Raw genomic sequence first — 21,910 nt, 5'->3', positions numbered from 1 at the left:
GCTTTATTCAGAAGCCCTCCTGGGGGGCTTTGGAAGCAGGAGGTTTGAATGGCATGTGCGTGAAACAGTACTCAGGTAGATGCCCTGGGGCTGTTAGGCATCTTCTGCCCCCAAACCTGGTACAAAAATTGGCATTTATAAAGCAGACAATGTAAGGGACCCTTTAAAATTTTATAAATAATTCATTTGACTTTTTTTTTTAAGATAGAGATACATATGAAAAGGATACATTAATTTATAAAAATTCTGATGTATATGATTTCAGGAATATTTTAAATTTTATATTCTTAGCATTACTATGTGCTTGTATTCCAGTCTCATGAGTAATAAAATCAGCTGCTAGTTTCCAACGGTCTGTATGTGCAAAGTGTTGTTTTGAAATTATATATCATGTTAGTCATACAGCTTAGCCAAGTAGATATTATTTACTTTGTTTTGCAAATATAGTCTCTGTAAGACAGCCAGAGTCACACGTCTTGGCAGCGATGGGGATGAGGATGCAAACTCTGCCCCATTTGACACCCAAACCTGCGTTCTTTCCAATATTCTTCTTGGGATAATTGTTTTATATGTTTTAGTGTATGAAAATGGAGAGTCTTCCAAATAAAACTTTTCAGCTTTACCGCCCTGTCAACAGACACAGAGAAACTTGCAGGCTTCTCACCTTTCTGCCCTCTTCCTCATTTGGCTATGCACTTGAGTTTGAGCCTTGAATATTCCAGCTTTTACCCTCCTTACTAATAATGTTTAAGACACAGCTCTCTAATTCCTTGCTGGTGATCTTTGGCCTACAAGGGTAAATTAACCTTTTTGTCTTTGCAAGGGAGAATAAATTGGCATCTGTATAGTTTCTGGTGCTGAGACTGATGCCTCTTAAACAAGGTACTCCTTTCTCTTTCTCCTTATGTTTAATTCTGTAGGCATTTACCCCTTGGGTCTCCGTAGGCCTCCTAATTGTAGCATAATCTTGGCTTTAGTTTCTTTGGTGATTGAGATAAAGTCTTTTTAAAGGAATCAACCTTCCTTTTTTTAAATTTTATTTATCTTATAACTGGAGAGATACCCTTTGGCCACCTTACTGATTATGGTTTAAATACATAGCTTCATGGGGCATCTGACTGGCTCAGACTATGGAGCTTGTGACTCTTGATCTCCGGGTTGTGAGTTTGAGCCCCACGTTGGGTATAGAGATTACTTAAACATAAAATCTTAAAAAAAATACATAGCTTCATATATAAAACTCATTTTAAAGGAAAAAGATGCATATATTTTTTTCTCATAGTGCAGTGCAAAATACTGCCTCCCCTATTGTTTACAGTCTTTAGAGGAAAGGAGGAAGAAGCACACAACACTAATTGTGGGAAAAGAGAGGAATCTTACTTCTCTTTTCTCAGATCTCCAAAGATTGTATTAAAATATACTGTAAGTTGTTGGTGAATCCCTGATGCTGGTGAACAAATGAAATTAAAAGCTAGTTTTAAATGCATTATAGATTTGCTATGAGGCCGATGATATTTCGAATGAGTCTCTAAGGAGAAATTAGAGCAAGAGCCCAAGATGCAGAAAACTTTCCCTCTGACTTCTTTACTATTAGAGCTGTGTTGTGTTTATAGACTCTGAGCAGGAGGGTTGGTTAGGCTGTGAACAATTAGAGAATGCTTTTGGGTTTTGATATGTGCTCTATGTTTGGGGGAAAAGTTTGTTTTTCTTTTCATGGAAAGCTGCATTCCAATTGGCCTGTCAGTATTCTTGTCTACTGGGCTGCAGTGTTTTTACAGTCGCTCAATCTGCTTTCAAACAGCATCTATTTTTGAAAAAAGGATGTCCTTCCTGGGGTAGAAGGAAAAGCTTATTGTTCCCAAAAATGCTGCTTCCTGGTTAGAGCAACATATTCCTGTTTGTCTTCAAGACCAGAAAAATTTGGGGGGAAAATGGCTTACATTTTTGAAGGATCCTTTCGAATAGCAATGGTCACGTGGATTGTATTTGTCTTGGGAGGTGCAGTTGGGGAATTCTCAGTTTGCATGTCATAGTTTCTTGACAGAAATGTCAGGTGGGAAATTTCAGGTGAATTAATGCTCCAGCATTTGTTTTCCTGGAATCAAGTTTGTTGAAATGTAACTTCAGTCTGTGAATGTCTCTTGTTTGTATAGAAAACGAAATTTATAGGGGCGGCTGGGTGGCTCAGTCGTGAAGCGTCTGCCTTCGGCTCAGGGCGTGATCCCGGCGTTCTGGGATCGAGTCCCACATCAGGCTCTTCTGCTGGGAGCCTGCTTCTTCCTCTCCCACTCCCCCTGCTTGTGTTCCCTCTCGCTGGCTGTCTCTCTCTCTCTCAAATAAATAAATAAAATCTTAAAAAAAAAAAAAGAAAAGAAAAAAATTTATAATCTAAGAATCTAACTCCCCGAAGGTCACGCATTTCCTTGTTTATCTGAGGAGAAAGCCCTTGCTCTGTGATGCAGGGAGCATATCTGCTTTCCACTGAGGTTGGCAGATTTCAGGTTGGTTTGAGGAGCCAATCTTCCTCAGCATCTCATCCTTTTGCCTTTTTGTATCTTTGCTGGGTAAAGGCAATTCCATGCCAATTTATAGAGTATTTTAATAAAGACCAACTATTAAGGGGAAAATGAGGGGTGAAGGCTTACAGGTGAAAAGTGAAGGCTGAGCAGTTAGGGTTGACCTCTAAGGGCAAGGAAGGAGGGGTGGAAGTGGGTTCCTGGGCAGAGTTGGGTTGCTTCACCTGGCCTCTCATGCCCCCCCCCCAAATCTCTTCCCTTACTCTGCAGATATTTTTCACTTCTCTTGGTCGTGCTGCCTGAAATCTTGTACATTTACAGATTTGTTTGGACTATGGAAATGCAAACGGAAGCAGACAGCTCCTCATGGAAGATTCAAGGGCCCCCACTGATCACTCCCCTCTGCATTTGTATTCAGATTTAATTTTAAATTTTAGACCAGGGCATTGATGCCTCAGAATGAGGTTTGGGGTAATATAAGATCACTGGACAGCTGGGGAGAGGGTAGAAAAAAATGCGTAGGAAGATTCAAAATGCCATACTTGCCTATTTCATATATTGCTTGGTCCATTTTATTCCTAGGAAAGGATAAGAAAGCTTGTCTTCCTTTTTGCCTTTCAGTGTTATTTACCTTACTTGAAATCCCTGATCATCGCTAAACCTAATATTTGGCTGCTAGGCTCATTATTGAAGAAGAGCTTAGCCAGAGTCCTTATTCCTTTAGCTTCCATTTCTCCTGCTTATCTCTAGTCAATGTTCTTTCATTCCGCAGAGTCAGGAGGAGAGATTTCCTGATGCCTTTTCCGAAGCTTTTCTGCTTTTCCTACCTGCCCAAATCTGTGAGGGTTGTGTTCATGTAGGATAGTGAAACATTACACTTGCCTGTTGCTGCCATCTAGACATCATTTCTTACTATTCCTTCTGTTAGTTACAACTAAGAGATCTCAAGTTTAGATAGAATGTATCTGTAAAGTCATCTAATTCAAGCTAGATAATATTGCCTTCCATTTAATAGCTTCATTTAGAATAATGATGTCTGCTCCTTGAGTTTATAAGCTCTTTATGGCATAAACCACTTAAGGTAAGTTTCTTTTGAGATGACTTATTCTAAGAGTAATAGAAGAAACTTTGGACATGATCGTTGAATTCATTTCAAGAGTTGAATTCAATTCAAGAAGTTTATAGTCTAGTTAGATATCTGAAGTACACGAAACAGTTGCATAGGATTCCCTGATTGTGTATTGCTTGAGTGACATGTGTTTAAACTTATTCCCCAGAAAACATCATGATTATGTGAGCTGCAGATATCTTATTTATTCAGTGACATACATACGGATTTGGTCATGCAGTGGTGATGTAATGCAGTCCCTTTTCTTCACGCTCAAGAGTTTTATAATGCAGCTCCGTGACAGCTTTCTGACCTATTTACTTACGTCGGTGACTTATAGGGAAGAATACACCATTGTTCTCTATATATTTTTTAAACTAATAAACAATCTTATTTAATTTGCAAGTTATAATTATACATATTGTCTTAAGATAAATAACATATTGTCCTTAAATATATTTTATATAATCCTATAGGCTATTCATTCATACTCAAAGTTCTTGCATCAGTACTGACACATATACTGGGTGTGATGTAACTTATTCAGGAAGGTGACCTCTGCACAACTATGAACTCTACAGTGTTATAAGGCAGCAGATTAATAAAGTGCCATTTCGTTAAGGGATATGCTCTTTTACTTTGATTTTGCTGGGTTTGTTTGACCAAGACAGTTATTTAAGACCTATTGTCTTTTAAGGCTTATGGGTGTTTTTCCCCCTCCATTCTATTTCTAAGCTTCCAAATTCTTGATTCTATCATGTTTTTTTTTAGACTTCTCCTTTCTCTAGCTTTAAAAATTTTTTTTCTTTCTTTCTACTGCTTTCCCAGTGTACCTTTTTTTATCATTGTAAATTTATTTGCTTGATGAGTGTTAAATGAATGTGAATAGTCTTATCTGTTTGCTTACATAAGAGTGTTTTAGGCCTTGGGCAGGTTTTAACCCAAGGTTGATAGGTAATTCAGTGAAAAATATATAAGACTTTAGTATTAAATTCAGAGTATAAACTCTTCAGAAATGGGGGGCAGTCTTTCCATACTATTTTATGACTGCAAGTGGCACACAATATTTATAATATCTAAAATAGAATGTGAACTTTAGGATTGTCCAGAAAAGCTTTTATGATAGCTATTAAAGAAAACTTATTAATTAGGACATTTTATTGATTTTCCCTACATGCAAATAGAATATTATGATTGGAGTCTGATTGCTTCTAAAGAAGGAATTTATTAGCTTTAGGAATGCAAACTTTATCAACTAGATGGTGGGAAAGGTTTTGTTTCAGCTTTCTTATTTGTATTGAATTTATAGGGTCCAGTTTTAGATTTCAGTCTTTAAATAGCTTTTAAGAGACTTGTGGGAAATAACAAGGACCATGGATGGATAAGTTAAAGACCATCAGTTTATCTGAAAGTTGATCACCAGAGGGCGGCACTTTAAATTTCTAATATTGATAAATTTTAAATTGGGACAATTTAAAGTTGTAAGTAAGGTTTTTTCCCGCCTTTTCACATCACAGTATTGTTTAAGGACTACACTGAAATGTTTAAGGCTGAAAACCTCCTCAGTATCCTCTTAAGGTGTCAAATTTATTATCTAGTTGTTACCACTATCCCTTATATGTGCCCTTAATATATGAAATTTAATTGCACATATAGTTTGAATTGTTTAGAAAGGTTCCTAAGGCTACAGAATTTTTCTCTTAATTAAAAGAGAGGATTAAAGGACGCCTGGGTGGCTCGTCAGTTAAGTGTCTGTCTTCGGCTCATGCCATGATCCCAGGGTCCTGGGATCAGCCCTGCATCGGGCTCCCTGCTCAGTGGGGAGCCTGCTTCTCCCTCTGCCTGCTGCTCCTCCTGCTTGTTCTCTGGCTCTCTCTGACAAATAATTAAGTAAAATCTTAAAAAGAGAGGATTAAATTGAACCCAAGTAGTATAAGAGTTGTGTCCTGAAAAGTATAAAACATTGTTGAAAGAAATTAAGGAAGACCTAAGTAAATGGCAAAACATCCCCTGTCGTGGATTAGAAGACTACATGTTGTTAACATGGCAGTATTACCTTAATTGATCTACCAACTCAATGCAATCCTTACTATAGTTTCAGCTGGCTTTTTTTTTTTTTTTTTTGGAATGCCCCACCTATGCCCTCTTCCTGTTGCTCTTCCTCTGGGGTAAAGAGGGTGCAGTGGGTATCAGAGCCCAGAAGGCAGCAGAGGGTCATGCACATGGCCTCTGCTGGGTTCTGTGCCATGGCCCAGTGCCAGTGTGGTCTCCTGAAAAAAAAACAAACAAAAATTACAGAATGTGAATTATATCTCAATAGAACTCTTATTTTACAACAAAAAGCATAGGGGCACCTGGTGGCTCAGTTTAGCATCAGACTCCTAGTTTTGGCTCAGGTCATGATCTCATAATGGTGGGATTGAGCCCTGAAATGGGGCTCCAGGTTCCTCACAGGAGTCCCTTCAGATTTTCCCCCCACCCTATGCATGCACGTGCCCTCTGTCTCAAAATAAAATCTTTTTAAAAAACCAGTAATTTTTCATGTTTCTTAAAATACTTATTTTTATAAGTTTAAGCCAATTTATTTTGTATTTTAATATCCTTGTATATATCCCCAAGGTGATTAAACGGATGACATTTGTACGATTTAGCTTTCCTCTTGATTTTTCCTGCTTTTTCCTGACAAATCTAATAATTTCTATTTTTCTTTTCAAACAGGATCTGGAAATAGTATATTCCTATTTACATGGTATGGAAGCCTTATCAAACTTGAGAGAGCACCAACTTAGGTAAGTCATTTTATGATGACTAATAATGGGATGCTGGAATTTTATATGATCATTTATTATGGTTAAGAGTAGGATTAAAGATAACTTACGAAAACTCTGCCTCATCCAGCCTCTGTCCTTTGCCTTGTAAGTTTTACATCCATATAAGAATTTTTTGACATTTCTACCATAGTGATATCCTCTCTTCCTCCATATCCCACTCCCTGCCCCCCCCCATCTAAAGGAATAAACACTACTTGGTAAATACCCCAAAAGGAGTGTTATTTGCTCTCCTGGCAAGCAAAGATTTACATTTTAGCATTTAGGTACATAAGAAACCAGAATGTTTTTAACCATTCAAAGAACAATTAGGTTCATTATTTTAGTATGTTTAAGGTCTTTGTATGGAATATATTTATTGCATTAAGTTAACTGCTCTTTTTTGGGAAACACATGTAAAATCTTACTGGTTCTATTCTACAGCGATAGAGTAAACTTAATTATGGTTTTCTGGCTATATTAAAAGAACAAAAACTTACAATCCAGTGATTTTGTCTTAATTGGAACAGAATATAAAGGACTTTGGGAAGATGGATTATATATAAACACCAGCAAGGACAAAGAGAAGGATTTGTTTCCTCCAACTGTACCTAGTTTTGATACCAGCAGTTTTTAATTACTAAAGGAATACTTTTTCTATGTATTTTCTCTTTACTCTTTAAACACTAATTTGCGAGCATGTCAATTTCGTATTTAGTTGTTAATTGAAAAAAGTGTCAAGAGGATTGACTACCTCTAAAATTTAATTTTCAATGAAAATCATTTAAAGTAGATTGCAGGTTAAGTGTTTAAAAATTCAAGTTCTATTGGAAAGGGCAAAACCTTTGGGAATTTAGAAGATGGCTTAAATTAACATAGGAATAATTTTTAAAGTGTCTAACTTTCATTTTATGTTTTTTGGTGACAACCACCCTAAGAAAAAATTGTAGCACCGTCTTGTTTGATTGAATGGAGTGAATCTGCAAGTGCAAATGGAATTATTTAATAAGCAAATAAAAATGGCACATTCCCATGTGTGTATAAAACCACATGTGGCTAATATTTAAATATTTACATATATTGATTGTATAATGTATGTCTATAGTATATGTGGTTATAAAATTATTTAGGTAACAGGGACTCTGTGCAGTAGAACAAGGAAAATTTTAATACTTCTTATGGAAATTTTCAAAACTACAAAAGTAAATAGAATGATGAAGTCCCATAAATCTATCACCCGGCTTTAGAACCACTTATTTTCTAGTTTCAAAGGGAAATTTTGGGTAGAAATAACTGATTAATTCAGTGGTATAGCTTAGTCTATTTATACTTTAGAAAGTCTGTTTTGGAGACTATACAGTTTTGTTTGTTGGCATGAGCTTACAGGGAGGGAACTTTAAGATGTTTATCTTATTCTGCTTATGTTGAAAATCATTTGTTTCTGATATTTATGGAAAATACCAGCTGAAACTCACTTCAGTCCTTTTTTAGAACAAGATCAAGATACCAACATGGTTAATAACAACAAAAAAAAAGAGGTACAGATAAATACAGTGGCTTGGATAAACTGCTTTACAATAGCTACCATTTCTAGGAAAAATGTATCTTATTTAGATAATTTATTTTCTTTGAATTTTATACAGAAAAGTTTTATCCCTGGGATTAACAGAGAACAGTTAAGACTTGCACATAATAGAGTTTTCCAGTTTTAGAAAAGAAATAGCAGCCCTTCATCAGGATTTTGAAAGTTTGCTTATTCGGTGTTGGGTAATAGAACATTAGTCGTCTACAAGGGACAGCAGAGGCTTTCATTTATTTGAAAACTTCAGCTTTGAGTGTTATTGTGGCCACCCACGTGCAAGCAGTAAAGTGATTCTGAGCGTTAATCGGCACGCAGTTAATGACTCTGTTGCTGTAAGATCACATATTCTATGCGCTGCATAGGTTTTCAGATCTTCACTTAAGAACTATAAATTTTTCAACACACCTGTATTTTTCTAATGTTTACTCCCTGAATCCACATGGATGAGAAGTGGCATATTTGCCAAAAAGGGCAGAGGATGCTATCGTTAGGAGTGGAGCCCAAAAATCTGAAAAAGCAGAGTAACTGTCTGGACCCACTCAGTGTTGGAAATAAGAGCCTGCTGAGCTACGTATTCTTCAGCATTACGGATAAGTGTACCTATTGTTAGATAAGCAGTTTTAGATCATTAAGAAACAACTAAATTATGCTTAGTATATTCTTGAGGAGCTCAGGGAGGATCAGTGTGCTTTTTGTAAAACATCCTCCAACGATGTCAAAGATGACCAGTTTTGGTGCTTTTCCCATTTATTTATTTATTTTAGTGCTTTCCCCATTTATTTGTCTTACAGAAGATTTTGTCATGATTTTCTGAGGGCACTGGTTAAACTGATTTGTTCAGTCAACAGTCATTGATTGTGTGCCTACTACGTGCTGGACACTGACATAAGCCATGGTGATACATTGAAGTAGACCAAGCCTCTGCTGGCATGAAGCTTACGTTCCTGGTGAGGCAGACAGGTTTTAAGTAAACGGGTCAGTGTTGTTTTATTCAGATGTTAGTGTGTTCAGCATGGTGTGTGGCCGAACCCCAGAAGACTCTAAACCAAGGGTAGGTGATAGTCTGGTGATGCTGAAAAAAAGACCCAGAAACAGCAACTGAGACATAAGTTTATTGAGGGAACTTACATACGGGGAATCCCGGAACAGCAGACTGGACAAAACACCTGCTTCTGGGATCCAGAGGCAGCAAGTTTTTATAGCGTAGCAACTTAGTCTAGCAGCTGTCTGTAGCCCTTCTTCTCCTTCCATGGCCAGCGTTCCAAGGAGCTCAAAGCCTGCCATCTAGTCACTCCTTATTACAAAGGAGATGCTCTGAGTTGGTCATCCCTGGAGCCCCGACCTTGAACGCTGAACAGCATGTTCTTGTACATATTCTGCTTGATAGGAATGTAGAGGGAGGGTGGGATCTCTCCATTCTCAAGATAGTGATTAACAGGAATGTTCAGAGTCTGCTTGTACAAACTAGCCTTCTAGCATGCACCATATACTCCACCTGGCATACCCTGGAGATATATAGATATATCTGTATCTGTATATCTATACCTGTATCTATATCTATATCTATATCTATATATTTTTTTTTGAGAGGAGGCAGGGAGGGGCAGAGGGAGAGGGGGAGAGAGAGAATCTTAAGCAGGTTCCATGACCTTGAGATCATGACCTGAGCCTAAATGAAGAGTCAGATGCTCAAATAATTGAGCCACCCAGGCGCCCCTGGCCTGTACATTTTTTATACTCTCTTCTTTCACGGTGTCCTTGGGTGGGGCCAAGTATGCTGAGGTGCACTGCAACCAAATCCTACAGCAGCAGTACACGCCACAGCATCCAAATAATAGGAGAACACAAATGGCCAAGAAGCTCTAGAAAACATTTTGCCAGAGGAAGCCTACAGTCGCTGATAGGGGGGAGTTCACTATATACCAACAGTTGGTTTTATTCTGTGTAGAAACTGTGGTCAGGACCTAACTGGCTAATAGAGTCCTCACGTAGAATCTAAGGGCAAAAAGTTAAGCTGTTTAGTAGGCACCAGAAGCAGCAAGTCATTATTGTTTAATAGAATACAGGAGGCAGTGTTGTTCTGGGGTAACACTGCCCATGACTTTGGTTTGGCTCCAGGTTTACAGTACCCAGTTGTTGGCCTCCCCTCTGTTACACAATGGGGCAAACCTGAAAAGGATGGTAGGGGTGTAATAATGCTCCATAAGTTGATTATGATAGTGTCCTTTTTTTGGGGGGGTGCGAGTGAGAGGGGGAGAGAGAGATTTCTAAACAGGCTCCACACCTAGCATGGAGCCCAGCACGGGGCTCAGTCTCATAACCCTGAGATCATGACCTGATCCGAAACCAAGAGTCGGGTGCTTAACCGACTGAGCCACCCACGTGCCCCAGTAGTGTCCTTTTTCATGAGGGGCGTGGGTTGTGTACCTTCATTGTCTTTGGTGGAGTGGGGTGAAGAAATGGGGTGATGGTTAGGTCCTGTTCTATTCTGATTCCCCATTGGGTCAAAAACCCGAACCACTGTGGACTTCTTTGCCATTTCTAGGGCCATTTAATTATATGTTCCCCTGTAGGTGGATCTTGTGGCAGGGACAATAAAAGGTCACATTGTGCCTCTACTTGCAGCAGAGAACATTATTCCCGCATGCTGTCTACTTATATTCTAAGGTGGACATCAGGTCCTTGAGTGAGTGGGGTATAGGCACTGGACTGATTGGAATGTACATGTTAATTTAATGTCCACATAGCTGTTGACAGGTGGCTCGTCCAGAAGGCCAGTGAATGGGTTTCTTGTTGCAGTTACTGTTTCAGCAGTCCATTCATGCGTTCTGTCGGTCCAGGTGCAGTGGGATTGTATGGTAGATGGAAATGCCAGTGGATGTCTTGAGTGTTGGCCCACTCTCGCACTTCAGGTCCTGTAAAGTGGGAGCCTTGGTCGCTGTCAATGTCAGTGGTACCCATAGGCAGCACACAACTATTCCAGACCGAGGATAGGTAGCCTTCTGTGCAGCATGCTTACTGGGATAGACTTGCAGGAGCCCTGAGTAAGTGTCAGCACACATCAAAGTGTAACAGCAGCCATCAGAGAGGGGCAGGGGGCTGATGTAGTCAGTCTGCCATCTCCGAATGGGGTGTCACTCCCGTGCTGTCTGTCCAGTGTCTCTTGGCAAAGGTCGTGGTTGTTCCTCGGCACGGGTTGAGCATTGTTAGCAGACAGTTACAATGTCTTTGTAACACTGCAGTGAGCCCCAGTTCTTAGCAACATCCCACAAGGTCTGTTGTCCTTGATGTCCTGTCTTCTTGTGTAGCCAGGTGGTAACACCTTCTGTTGACATATCTTCTACGAGGCAGCCATGGGCCAGCTCACCAGCGTGTGATTACCAGGTGGGGTGCATGCTGTGTGTGCATCTACATGGTAAACAATGATGTTCATACCTCATAATTGCTGGAGTTGTCCTTCCACATGTTGCCCCAGCGTGGGTGCTCTGCCACCATCCAATCTTGTACCTTCCATTGGAGAAGCCACATGGTCAGTTCTTTGTAAACTGTCCAGCTATCTGTGCGTGTAACAGTGGGGGTAGGCTCATGGAGCAGCACCACCCATGCTGCTCACAGTTTGGCCCATTGACTACTGTGTCTAGTGCTAGAGTCTATCCAAATACTTTCAGTTGAGAGTTGGATGGCAATGGCTCTCCAAGTGCAGGGTTTGCCCCTTGCTGAACCATCAGTGTACCAGGCATGCTTAGGGATTGGTCTGTCTCCTTCCAGCGCAAAAGGATGGCAGCCATGGTGGCTCTGCTGTGGTAGTTAATGACAGTGACATAAGTTACAGGGCCAAGAATGGAATGCAGCGCCATAGGAAGGGGGCTGTGTGTCAAGGTACTACATTGTTGCAAGTAGGCATGCCATTCAGCTAGTTTGGATCTGGACGCTGCCTGATTTGGGCTTTTGGGATATATCCTTTAGCCATCCTGCTATAGGATACTGGGTGTGAACAGTTACTGGGATCCCTTTAGTTACATGTTTTCTACTTGCCGTGAGGCATGGTAAATAGCACACAGCTCCTGTCCTAAAATGCTGTATTGGGTCTCAGCTCCTTTTTATGATTGTGTCCAGAGATCTAATAGCACAGTTTTGTGCCCTTGCTGTTGCTACAAGCTCCATCCAAGCCCTTCTGGGTAACTGGCTACATCCAATTCATGTGGCTGTCCTTGTACAAGAACACTTAAGGATTGGATCTATTTATTAGCCATCTTGGCTTTTTCAAATGCTTGCCTTTTCTTTGAGGACTAGTCCCATTGGGCTCCTTTTTAAACCAGTCTATAAAGAAGTGGAAGCAGTTGAGCTAGGCAAGGGAGAAACTGATGCCAATACCGTAAGAGACATATGAAAGTTTGTAATTGCTTTGGGATGGTGGGGCATTGGTGTGCCTGTCTTTTATCAGTAATTCTGCAGAAACAACTTCTGTCTTATCCTGTAAGCCAGGGCCCTGTATTTTGTTTTTGTTGACTGCTCATCCTTAACTTGTTAGGTGAGAAGGCAAGTCTGGTGCAGTGGACTGCAAAGTAGAAAAAGACTGAGAGGTTAACATTAGATCATCAGTGTAATGAAACAAACAGGCTGCCTCTGGAATTCCCCAATGACTTAGGTCGCTGGCCACTAAGCCATGGCAAATCATGGGGCTATATAAGTACCCATATAAATAAATATATAAATATATTCTTCCCAGGTGAAAATGAATTGTTCTTGGCTTTCTGGGGCTATGGGAATACCAAAAAAGGTATTAGGCAGGTCTAACACATAATTATATGTACTTAAAACTTCCCCAATTCAAGTCAGCAAGTGACATGATGTTGGGCAAAATTGCATGAAGAGGGGGTACCACCTTGTTTAGTTCTCTATAATACATGGTCATTCTCCATGTTCCATTTGGTTTCTTCACAGGCCAGATGAGACTATTATATAGACTGTGAGTTGGTCATATAATGCCCACATTGGCTAATTCCTTAATCATGCCTGTGATTTCTTCATGGCCTCCTGGGAGGTGATATTGTTTAATTGCCGTCACCCTCTGTGGGACAAGTAGTATTACTGCTGTCCATTTTGCATCTCCTCTTATTATTTGTTTGACCAAGTGTACCCTCAACTTGAATTCCCCTGAAGGTAGTTTGTAATGTTACTCCTGAGAGGCCATCCATTCCTAGAATATATTTGGGTATTGGGGTTATATACACCAAATGGGTCTTTGGTGGGAGTTATCCTGTTCTCGGTTACTGCAATCTGCTTCATTTGGACGGTATCACTCCCCACCCATCGATGGCAGAGATGGGCCCTTGAAAGTAGTTGTTTCCATAAAGGAGAGTAAATTTGGCACTGGTTTCAACCAGAGCCAAAACACTCTGTTACTATTAGACCAATATAAGGTGAGTTCTACATGTGACAGACAAGTGGCCTCCCGTCCCCAGACATGCAGGTGACAGCAGCTCGGACCAGCAGTCCCTGTCCTTTGCCTCTTCCTTCGTTCATAGGGAAAGCACCTGTCATCCTCCCTCTGAGGGTTCCCTTTGTAAATTGCTGTTCAGATTTTAATTTCTAACAGAGCCCAACAGGGACTGCATTGGATTGTTTGTTGGCTTTCTCAAGGGGGTCCCTGCTGCCCTGAGGTCTTACTACATCTGACAACAGGTAATATGCATAATGCTCTTCTTTGTTTTCTCTCCTGTGAGTCCCTTTCCTTCATTCCCACCTTTCTGATACCTCTTTTTCGGACCTTTCTCTTTCCTCTAGGTCTGTGGCAGCCCTCCGAGCCTGTGACACAGGCTGCCCCATTAGGAGGTCAAGATGGGGGCACCTGGGTGGCTCAGTCGTTGAGCGTCTGCTTTTGGCTGAGGACATGATCCCGGCTATGAGATCGAGCCCTGCATCAGGCTCCTCTGCTGGGAGCCTGCTTCTTCCTCTCCCCCTCCCCCTGCTTGTGTTCCCTCTCTCACTGGCTGTCTCTCTCTCTGTCAAATAAATAAATAAAATCTTAAAAAAAAAAAAAAGAAAGAAAAGGAGATCAAGATGGACACAAGTGCCCCCTACCAATGATCGGGGGCAGACTGTACCACTGTATCTTTATCTATGGCAAACTTCCTTATTGAGACCTCTGTAATGTTCAGCATAGACAGCTCTTGTAGGACATGCTGGAGCTCTTCCATAGTCTGCCATTGTAAAGGGGAGTCAGCACACCCCTGTCCCCCCCCTTTGTTAGGCCAAGCTAATTTACAGTCCCATACCACGTAGGAGAGTAAAGGGGTAATGTGACTTTCGCTGATGATGCCGTGGGGATGCTACCTTAAAGCAGAGTGTGTTGTAATGAACACCACCTTGGACATATCCGACCAAAAGCTAACTGCCTTCAGTGCCCATGTCCCGTATACTGAACAACCACAGCCCCGTGGATTCCCTTGGCTTCTGTCTGAATTTATCCCTCAATTCTACCAGTTCAGTAGGTGTATAGTCTTTCACTGTGGTCTGTGCTGGTGCTTAGGCATGGGCAAGTTCCAGGGTTCCACACTCTATGGCCATGGATGCTCTACTTTCGTTTTGGTTGGTAACAAGAGCCTGAGCCATGAGAATGGGAATTTTTATGGGCTCAGTCTAATTAGTCTCTTCCTTGGTAGAACTCTTAGTGGGGTCCCACAACTTGGGATCCCATGCTGGCTTAGAGATAGCCATGGGAACTCATTTTCCAGGGCAATTTACTACCCTTCAGTTGGGCCATTCTGTGTGCCAGAGTTTTTAATTTAATATCTTGTTTCCTCAAGCCAGTTATCAAGGTTCTGCAGTGTCATTTATGTTAATCTAGAAGTCCTCTCTAAATGCAATTTCTCCTGTAGGTGGCATACTTTCTTCAAAGCCCCTACACAGACAGGAGGGGTCACCCAACTATGGCAGCTGAGCATCCATCCTTTTCTTAGTCAAATTTATATTGGTCAAAATTTCCTCTAGACCCTTTGGTATTTTCAGGGGCTTCCCTATACTCACGTGGTGGGCTTATCCATCAAGGATAGTGGCTATAGGGCCGTATATAGATGTGGATGGCCAGCCTGGGATTTCCCCTGCAGATTTCCCTATTCCCTTTCTCACATGTTGGTGCTCATGGTTTTTTGTTTTGTTGTGTTTTGTCTTGTTTTCCTGGGTTCCTGGCTGGCTCACCACTTGTGTGGTCATACCCCAGAGGCCAAGGGTGGATGATTATCCTTGAGGTTAAAGAAATGACCTGGAGACAGCCAGTGAAACATAGGTTTATTGGGGGGAACTTACTATAGGAAGTCCTGAAGTGTCAGCCTCGACACAAAGCCTCTGTTGCAGGGATGTACATGCAGCAAGCTTTTATACTGTAGCAACTAGCCTAGCAACTCTCTGTAGCCCATCCCCTCCCTGCATGGCCAGGTTCCAAGGAGCTCACGGCCTGTCATCCAGACACTCTTTGTTACAAAGGAGATGCTTCTGGTCGGCCACCCCCTGCCCCTGACCTTGAACACTAAATCTTTTCTTCTGTACATTTTGCTGGAAGGGACTATAGAGGGAGGGCAGAATCTCTACAGTCTCAAGAGAGTGATTAATAGGAGCATTTAGGGTGTGTTTGTACAAGCAAGCCTTCCAGCACTTACCATGCACGTAAGAATGGGTGCTGGGCTGCTTTGACTTTGTAGTCAAAGGAAGTAACATTTGAGTCAGGGCAGCTGTGCAGAAATCTCCACAGTGTGGTGATGCCCCAGATACTCTCCATGGGAATAGGCTTGGTGCATGAAGGCACCAAGGGTAAGAAGTTTGGATTTCTCCCAAAGGTAGTGGAAATCAAGAGCAGAAGTGTGAGATGATCTGATTTAACATTTAGAAAGATTTCTCTGGAAGCCAAGTGGAGAATGGACCATAGGTGTACGAAAGTAGAAGCTGACGTCTACATTTGTAGACTTGGTCAATTTGAGAGGATATATTTCGGAAACAGGTCCTGGCAGAAAGATGGGATATAAAGAAAAGGGAGGAAGCAAGGGTAATGACTCCAAGGCTTTTGGCCTAAACAATTGGGTACTACTGATTGTGGGAAAGCAGGTTATTGGGAAGAAGTTTAAGATCTGTTTTGGACATTTTGAACATGAAATCACTGTTACACAGCCAGTGGCTTTGTTGAGTAGGCATTTAGATGAGTGTATATTGTAGTGAGAGATTAGGTGTGGGGCAGTGTTTGGAAAGTCATCCATTTATAGATTAAATTTAAAATCACAGACTGGATGAGATTACATGGTACAGAGGAGAAGACGGTTGACAGGAGGTGATAACATTTAGAAGTCAGGTAGAGGAATGGAATGGGGGGAAAATCCAAAGGAAATAGAAAAAATGACTAAGCAGTTAAGAGGCAAACCAGGAGACTGAGGGCAGGAAGCCTTGAGAAGATGATGGTGTAAGGAAAAGGGAGTCAGCAAATACTGCTTAGAAGTGGAATTAAGATAAGGACAAGAAGGATTTAGATAACACAGAGGATGCTAATAACTTTTAGAGCCTTTTCTTTGGAGTTTCAGGGAACAAATGATGGAGAGAAGTGATAAGAGGTGAGAAAATGGAGACAGTCCAAGAAGAGAATAATTGTTATGGGTAAAGAAAAATGTGGATAATAGCTGGAGGGAGATGCGGTGGTCAAAAGAGGTGTCCCGATGCCCTACACAATAGGTGATGCTAAGATGTGTTTGTTTAGTAAAGGAAGTGATTTAGGAGAGAGGTAGAAATGGATGGTGATGTGGAGAAGGAGGTAAACCTGAAGGAATGCAGGCCTATTGTAGAAGAAGGAGTGAGATCCAGTGAAGAGGTTTGGGGCAAGGCTCTTTCTTTCATTCTAATAGGAAACAAGACAGCTGCTGTGTATTTTAAAATCAGGTATTTTTAGACCTATCACTTGTGACTCTTATCTTTTCTTATAAAGAATTGGTGTGATTCAATCTGTACATCCATGATGTGTATTCAAGGTTTGATGCTGCCTCCTGCAGTTAAGTGACACTCAGTTGGAATGTTTCAAGTATGGGATTGAGAGGACCTCTGAAGTAGGGTGGTGGTAGTAAGAACAAGGAAAAAGAATATCCAAGAGAGTTATTTTCAAGTGAAATATCAAGAGTATGTGGTGGTAATTGAATTTAGCAAACAAGAAAAATGGTTGTGGGTTGATAATCAGAGTTTCACAAATTGGAGACCACTAACCCCATTGACCAAAATGGAGGTGCTGTTGAAATAATCACTTTTATAGCCCATTTTTTATTTGCTAGTTCCTTCATAAGAAGGAATAGGCATTTTCTCTTTTGCATTTCTGTGTTTTTTTGGAAATTTTACTTGGGCTTAAAATAATAGGATGCTTCTTGAAGATGCTGTTCTTGAGGTAACTTTGAATATTTAAACATTTATTCATGTTTTCCATAATTTCCATAATTTTTTCCTCAGGGGTGAATCAGCCAAAATAACAAATCTTTAAGTTGTAAAGCCTCCATTTAATCATTAGTCATAAATATACTGAGTTAATAAAAGCCTACTTTTGTCTGAAATTACATACTGGTAAGTAACATTAACATGAATGTCTTATCATTTTTTAAATTAATAGGTTCTCCCTTCTAATTTTTAGGTTCTTTTCTCATTTTTTGCTTACCTCGGAAAACATTAATTTGTCCGCATGTCATTTACGAAGTGTAAAAGACGTACTATTTTGTTCCCTATAAAATAAACATGGCAAAATTGACATCTAACAAAATGATTTTTTTCTAGCATCTCTTTACCAGATTTTATTTTATTATATTTTGTTAACCTGGGTACCAAAAATATTAATCTTGAGGCTAATAAATGAATGTGGCAATCCATATAAAGTAATCTTACCTTTCTAGACTGCATGTCTCTTTTGTTTTTAACCTACTAGAGTGTTTTTTCATAACATATGTTGAACTCATGTCTCTATTTTTTTTTTTTTTTTACAGGTTAATGTGTGAGACTGTGAGATATGAAAGACACGAAGCAAATGAAGTTTTATACTAGTAGGTGTTTTCTTTCTCTTTATATGGTGTATACTGCAATAAGTAAATAATTTCCTTAAAGTATCAAGAAGTATTAGTAACGGCTAAGTCAGTGTTACCTTAGCAGTCCTTTGCTGCTAAGTTCCCATCTATACCTTTATATCTCTCACTTATGGTTTAGAGATGTTATTTAATATTATGGAGGATTTTGACATTTTTATCATTATGAAATAAAAAACAGGGTGGTCTTTCCAGCAGGACAAAATACATGTTCCCACAACCACATCAAACGAGATTTAATGATAGCATAAATGTCATATTTTAGTTTATAACCTTTTCAGAAAAAGGAAAATCAGCTGTCCACATCTCTTTGGGCTTAGTTTGTTCTGTAAATAATACTGATATTTCTTTCAAGATGTGTAACATATTCCTTAAAAAATTACAGCAGTTTTTTAAAAAATGTGATAAACATGTTGCAGGTAAATATATTGTATTCAGGACATGTAAACTGGTTTACTGCAGGTATTATCTTATTAATAACGTTTGCCATGATTGGCTGTTGTTCTGTTGACTTACTGTTTTTCAAAGCCCTTATTAAATAAATAATTACTACTTTCCGTGCATATTATAGGGAATATTTATTGAAATAAATGAAATACAGCTTCTCCCCCTTAGGGAGGCTGTAATTATAATCTCTTGAAGGAGGTAGAAATAGAATAAAAGGAAAATAACAACAACAAAAAGTAACCAGAAGAACTGAGAATATAGATAGGTACTAAGGGCTGAAGAAGTCCAAGGGAAGCCTTGAGGGGAATGGGGAGAGTCTCAGAGAAGCGGCCCTTTGAACTAGGTCTCAAAGGTCTATCTGGTGGTCTAGAGAGACTTTCTTGGCAGAAGGAACAGTAAGTACGCGACACAGAGAGGGGAAGGGGCCTGGTCTGATGTTCTGAAAACAGTGGCAAGTTCAGGGCCACTGACATGTGGGTGTGCGTCAGGATGAGAAATTAAGAGAAGAGTCAGGCTACAGTCGTATTTGCTTGTGAATGTGTTGTTAAAAATACCAGTTGTGATTCTTGATGCAATTGGAAATGCGTTTTTTCCCTTCTAAATAACATTTTATTATGGAAAATTGCAAATGTTCACAGTATTGGAGACAGTAGTATAATGCACCCCCATGTATGCATCATCTAACATTGTGAACTGATGGCCAATTATGTTTCGTCTCTTACTCCCCCGCTCCCACCTCCAACTGGATTATTTTTAAGTAAACCTAGATAAAGCAATTCATTCATATCAATTTTGGTATGTGTCTTTATCTTTAAAAGATAAAGACTTAAACAGAAGACCTAACCACAATAATAGCATCAAACCTTAAAAAATAATTCTTTAATATCATGAAAATATTCAAAATCTCTTTGTCTCATAAAATCTTTTTTTACAGTTTATTTATTGGTTGATATTTTTCTTAAATCTCTTTTAATCTGTAGCCAGGTGGCCAGTTTTCAAGCAACAGAATGATGTGACCAAATACTTTCCCATTCTTCCCCACAAAGATGATACGTGTGTCTCTCTGAAAACACAAAGGTGGATTAGATTGAATGGCTGGGCAGGGAGATTAGTGAGGAGACAAAGTAATCTGAGGGGGTAATGTTTGAACAGAGTCTAACTGAAGGAATGGGGGAGTCAGGGATGGCATTTAGAAGAAGGTACAGGGGATCTGATCTGATCTAGGATGATTCTTAGGTTGTAACTTAGGAAACTGTGACATCTAGGGGCTGTTTAACAGGCAACTGTGACTATCCAATCTAGAGATTAAAAGAATGTACATCAAATGTGGAAGAAGAGTAGGTAACCAGGATATATTTGTTAATGAGAAAACTAGGAAGAGGCAAATGCCCTTAGCATATTTATTCTTGAAGAAATTAAGATAGAAGTGTTTTAGAATATTTCTTTTAGGAACAGTTGGAAGCTGTCAGTGGAATGGGTGTACAAATGTCAGGGTTGGAAATCTTTGAGGAATATTATTAACTTTTATTGAAACAGTCTAGTGGCAGTAAGTGTCAACTTTCTATTCCTTTGTCTTCCCCCCTTAAAACATGGTTTTGGTAGTATTGATGATGAGGTCATAGCAAACATTTCACAAGGACTTCCTGTCTCCCACATAGTCTAGTAAGTGCTTTACATGCATTAATTTACTTACTCCTTACAGCTGCCTTGTGGGGTAGATGTTGTCATCACCCTAGTTTTACACATGAAGGAACTGAGGCGTTTAGGGGCTAAGGAACTTGCCAAGGTCTCATTGTTGAAAGTGGGATCTGGATTTGAGCCTAGACATTGTGATTCTGTCACCTTAGCTGTTACCAGTCACAAGCGTTTTCCGGCCGTTTTCATGCCATCATAAGAAATGGCGCCATAAAAAATTCTGTTGCTTGTGTGCAAGTCAGTATATAGGCACATCATCCCTCCCTGCTGCTGGCGTCCCCGGGGGGGATGAGACCCACTATTATCCTGAGTCCCTAGCAATGATTACTTATTATTCATTTAAATTGAAGGAGGTTACAGGGTCTTTAGATATACCTGAGTTGTTTGTTTTTTTTTAAGTCCGTTTAGGCAGTAAATGTGAGTTATGCTGATCAGGCCGTGTCTTAGGTACTCCTACATTGGTTTCACTTAGGCTGGAGTTGGTAGCAGTTGCTCATGTTTGACTGGTTAGAATTAGGTGACGGTGTTAGTAAGCAGTGAACAGTGTGGGGGGTATTCAGGAGATCGTGATTTCCTAAGACCAGAAATTCACAGAGACTCATTGTAGATCACTTAATCAGATCCCTGGTATTTGGCCAATCTTGTGATGAGGGTAATTGTAATGTTTTCTTCTGTGATTCTTGAATAGACAGGTTTCTGCTCTTACCAATTCGTGTAAATTCAGTTTTGAAAATTAAAGAACACCTGTATTTGTGGTACAAATAAATCTGTGATAACTTAATAATACTATCCCTCTTTTGGGGACCTGTTGTTATTAACTCATGAGGAAAATGACTTGTCTGTTCTTGCTCTCCCTCGAACTTTAAGAATGTAGTATAGCCAGACTATCAAAGACTTTCACACTTTGGTTTTATGACCAAGTGATGAGCATTTTCTTTTCCTTATTATGTTTGTGTGCTGGTAACTTCTAAGTCTATGGTTTTAATAATTTCACCAGGTAAATATAATACTCCTTTGATCCACCTCTGTACCTCATTTTTCTCATCTATGAAATGGGAACAATAATAATAGTACCTACTCTATAGTGTTGGTGTGAGGACAATATCAGTACTAGGTGTAAAGTATGTAGAACATTGCATATGTAGTAAGTGCATAAAAATGATAGCTGCTTCCCAGGGAGTCTGCTGGAGATCTCTCCCTCTGCCCCTCCCCTCCCCCTTAAATAAATAAAGAAATTTTTTAAAAAATGTTAGCTGCTACTGTCATTGTCATCATCAGTATTTTGATAATTTACAATTTGGTCTCCCAATTTTTTAGCTGCTTTAGACTTTTGTTAGGAAGGCATTATGGTAGTAATGTCTAACCCCCATGGTGTCATTGTTTTAGCATAAACCAACAGGACACAAATGCCGCTTTAAAATATATCAAGATTAGGGGGAGAGTTGTGGTTCTGATGAAATTGAACTTTAAAAAATTTAGAATTGACCATTTAGATTCTAGTATTTTTCTGTACCAGAAATACAGATAAAATTAGTTGAACTTTATACAGTGGATGAGAATATCAGGTGATTTCTGCCTTCCTTTCGTTTGTTATCTACTATATGCTAGGTATTTTGCTCACTTGGGAATACAGAGTTAGGTAATATAAATTCCTAATCTGA

The 21,910-nt window shown here is 39.7% G+C and overlaps 1 protein-coding gene across 11 annotated transcripts in view; it reads left to right on the top strand.

Annotated features, from left to right (window-relative positions):
* The window catches only part of RAPGEF2 (Rap guanine nucleotide exchange factor 2), a 231,490-nt gene that overhangs the window by 64,574 nt on the left and 145,006 nt on the right, over positions 1 to 21,910 (top strand). For all 11 annotated transcript variants that reach the window (XM_002921668.4, XM_019802224.2, XM_019802220.2 and 8 more), the window contains exons 2-3: positions 6,343 to 6,413; positions 18,012 to 18,068. In XM_002921668.4, coding sequence (XP_002921714.1) covers positions 6,343 to 6,413; positions 18,012 to 18,068 — 128 coding nt within the window. The remainder of the gene's footprint in view (positions 1 to 6,342; positions 6,414 to 18,011; positions 18,069 to 21,910) is intronic.

Source organism: Ailuropoda melanoleuca, chromosome 5 (genome assembly GCF_002007445.2).
Source record: "Ailuropoda melanoleuca isolate Jingjing chromosome 5, ASM200744v2, whole genome shotgun sequence".
NCBI classification, from domain to species: domain Eukaryota; kingdom Metazoa; phylum Chordata; class Mammalia; order Carnivora; family Ursidae; genus Ailuropoda; species Ailuropoda melanoleuca.
The sequence above is the reverse complement of the archived record's forward strand: the minus strand, read 5'-3'. Positions and strand labels throughout refer to the sequence as shown.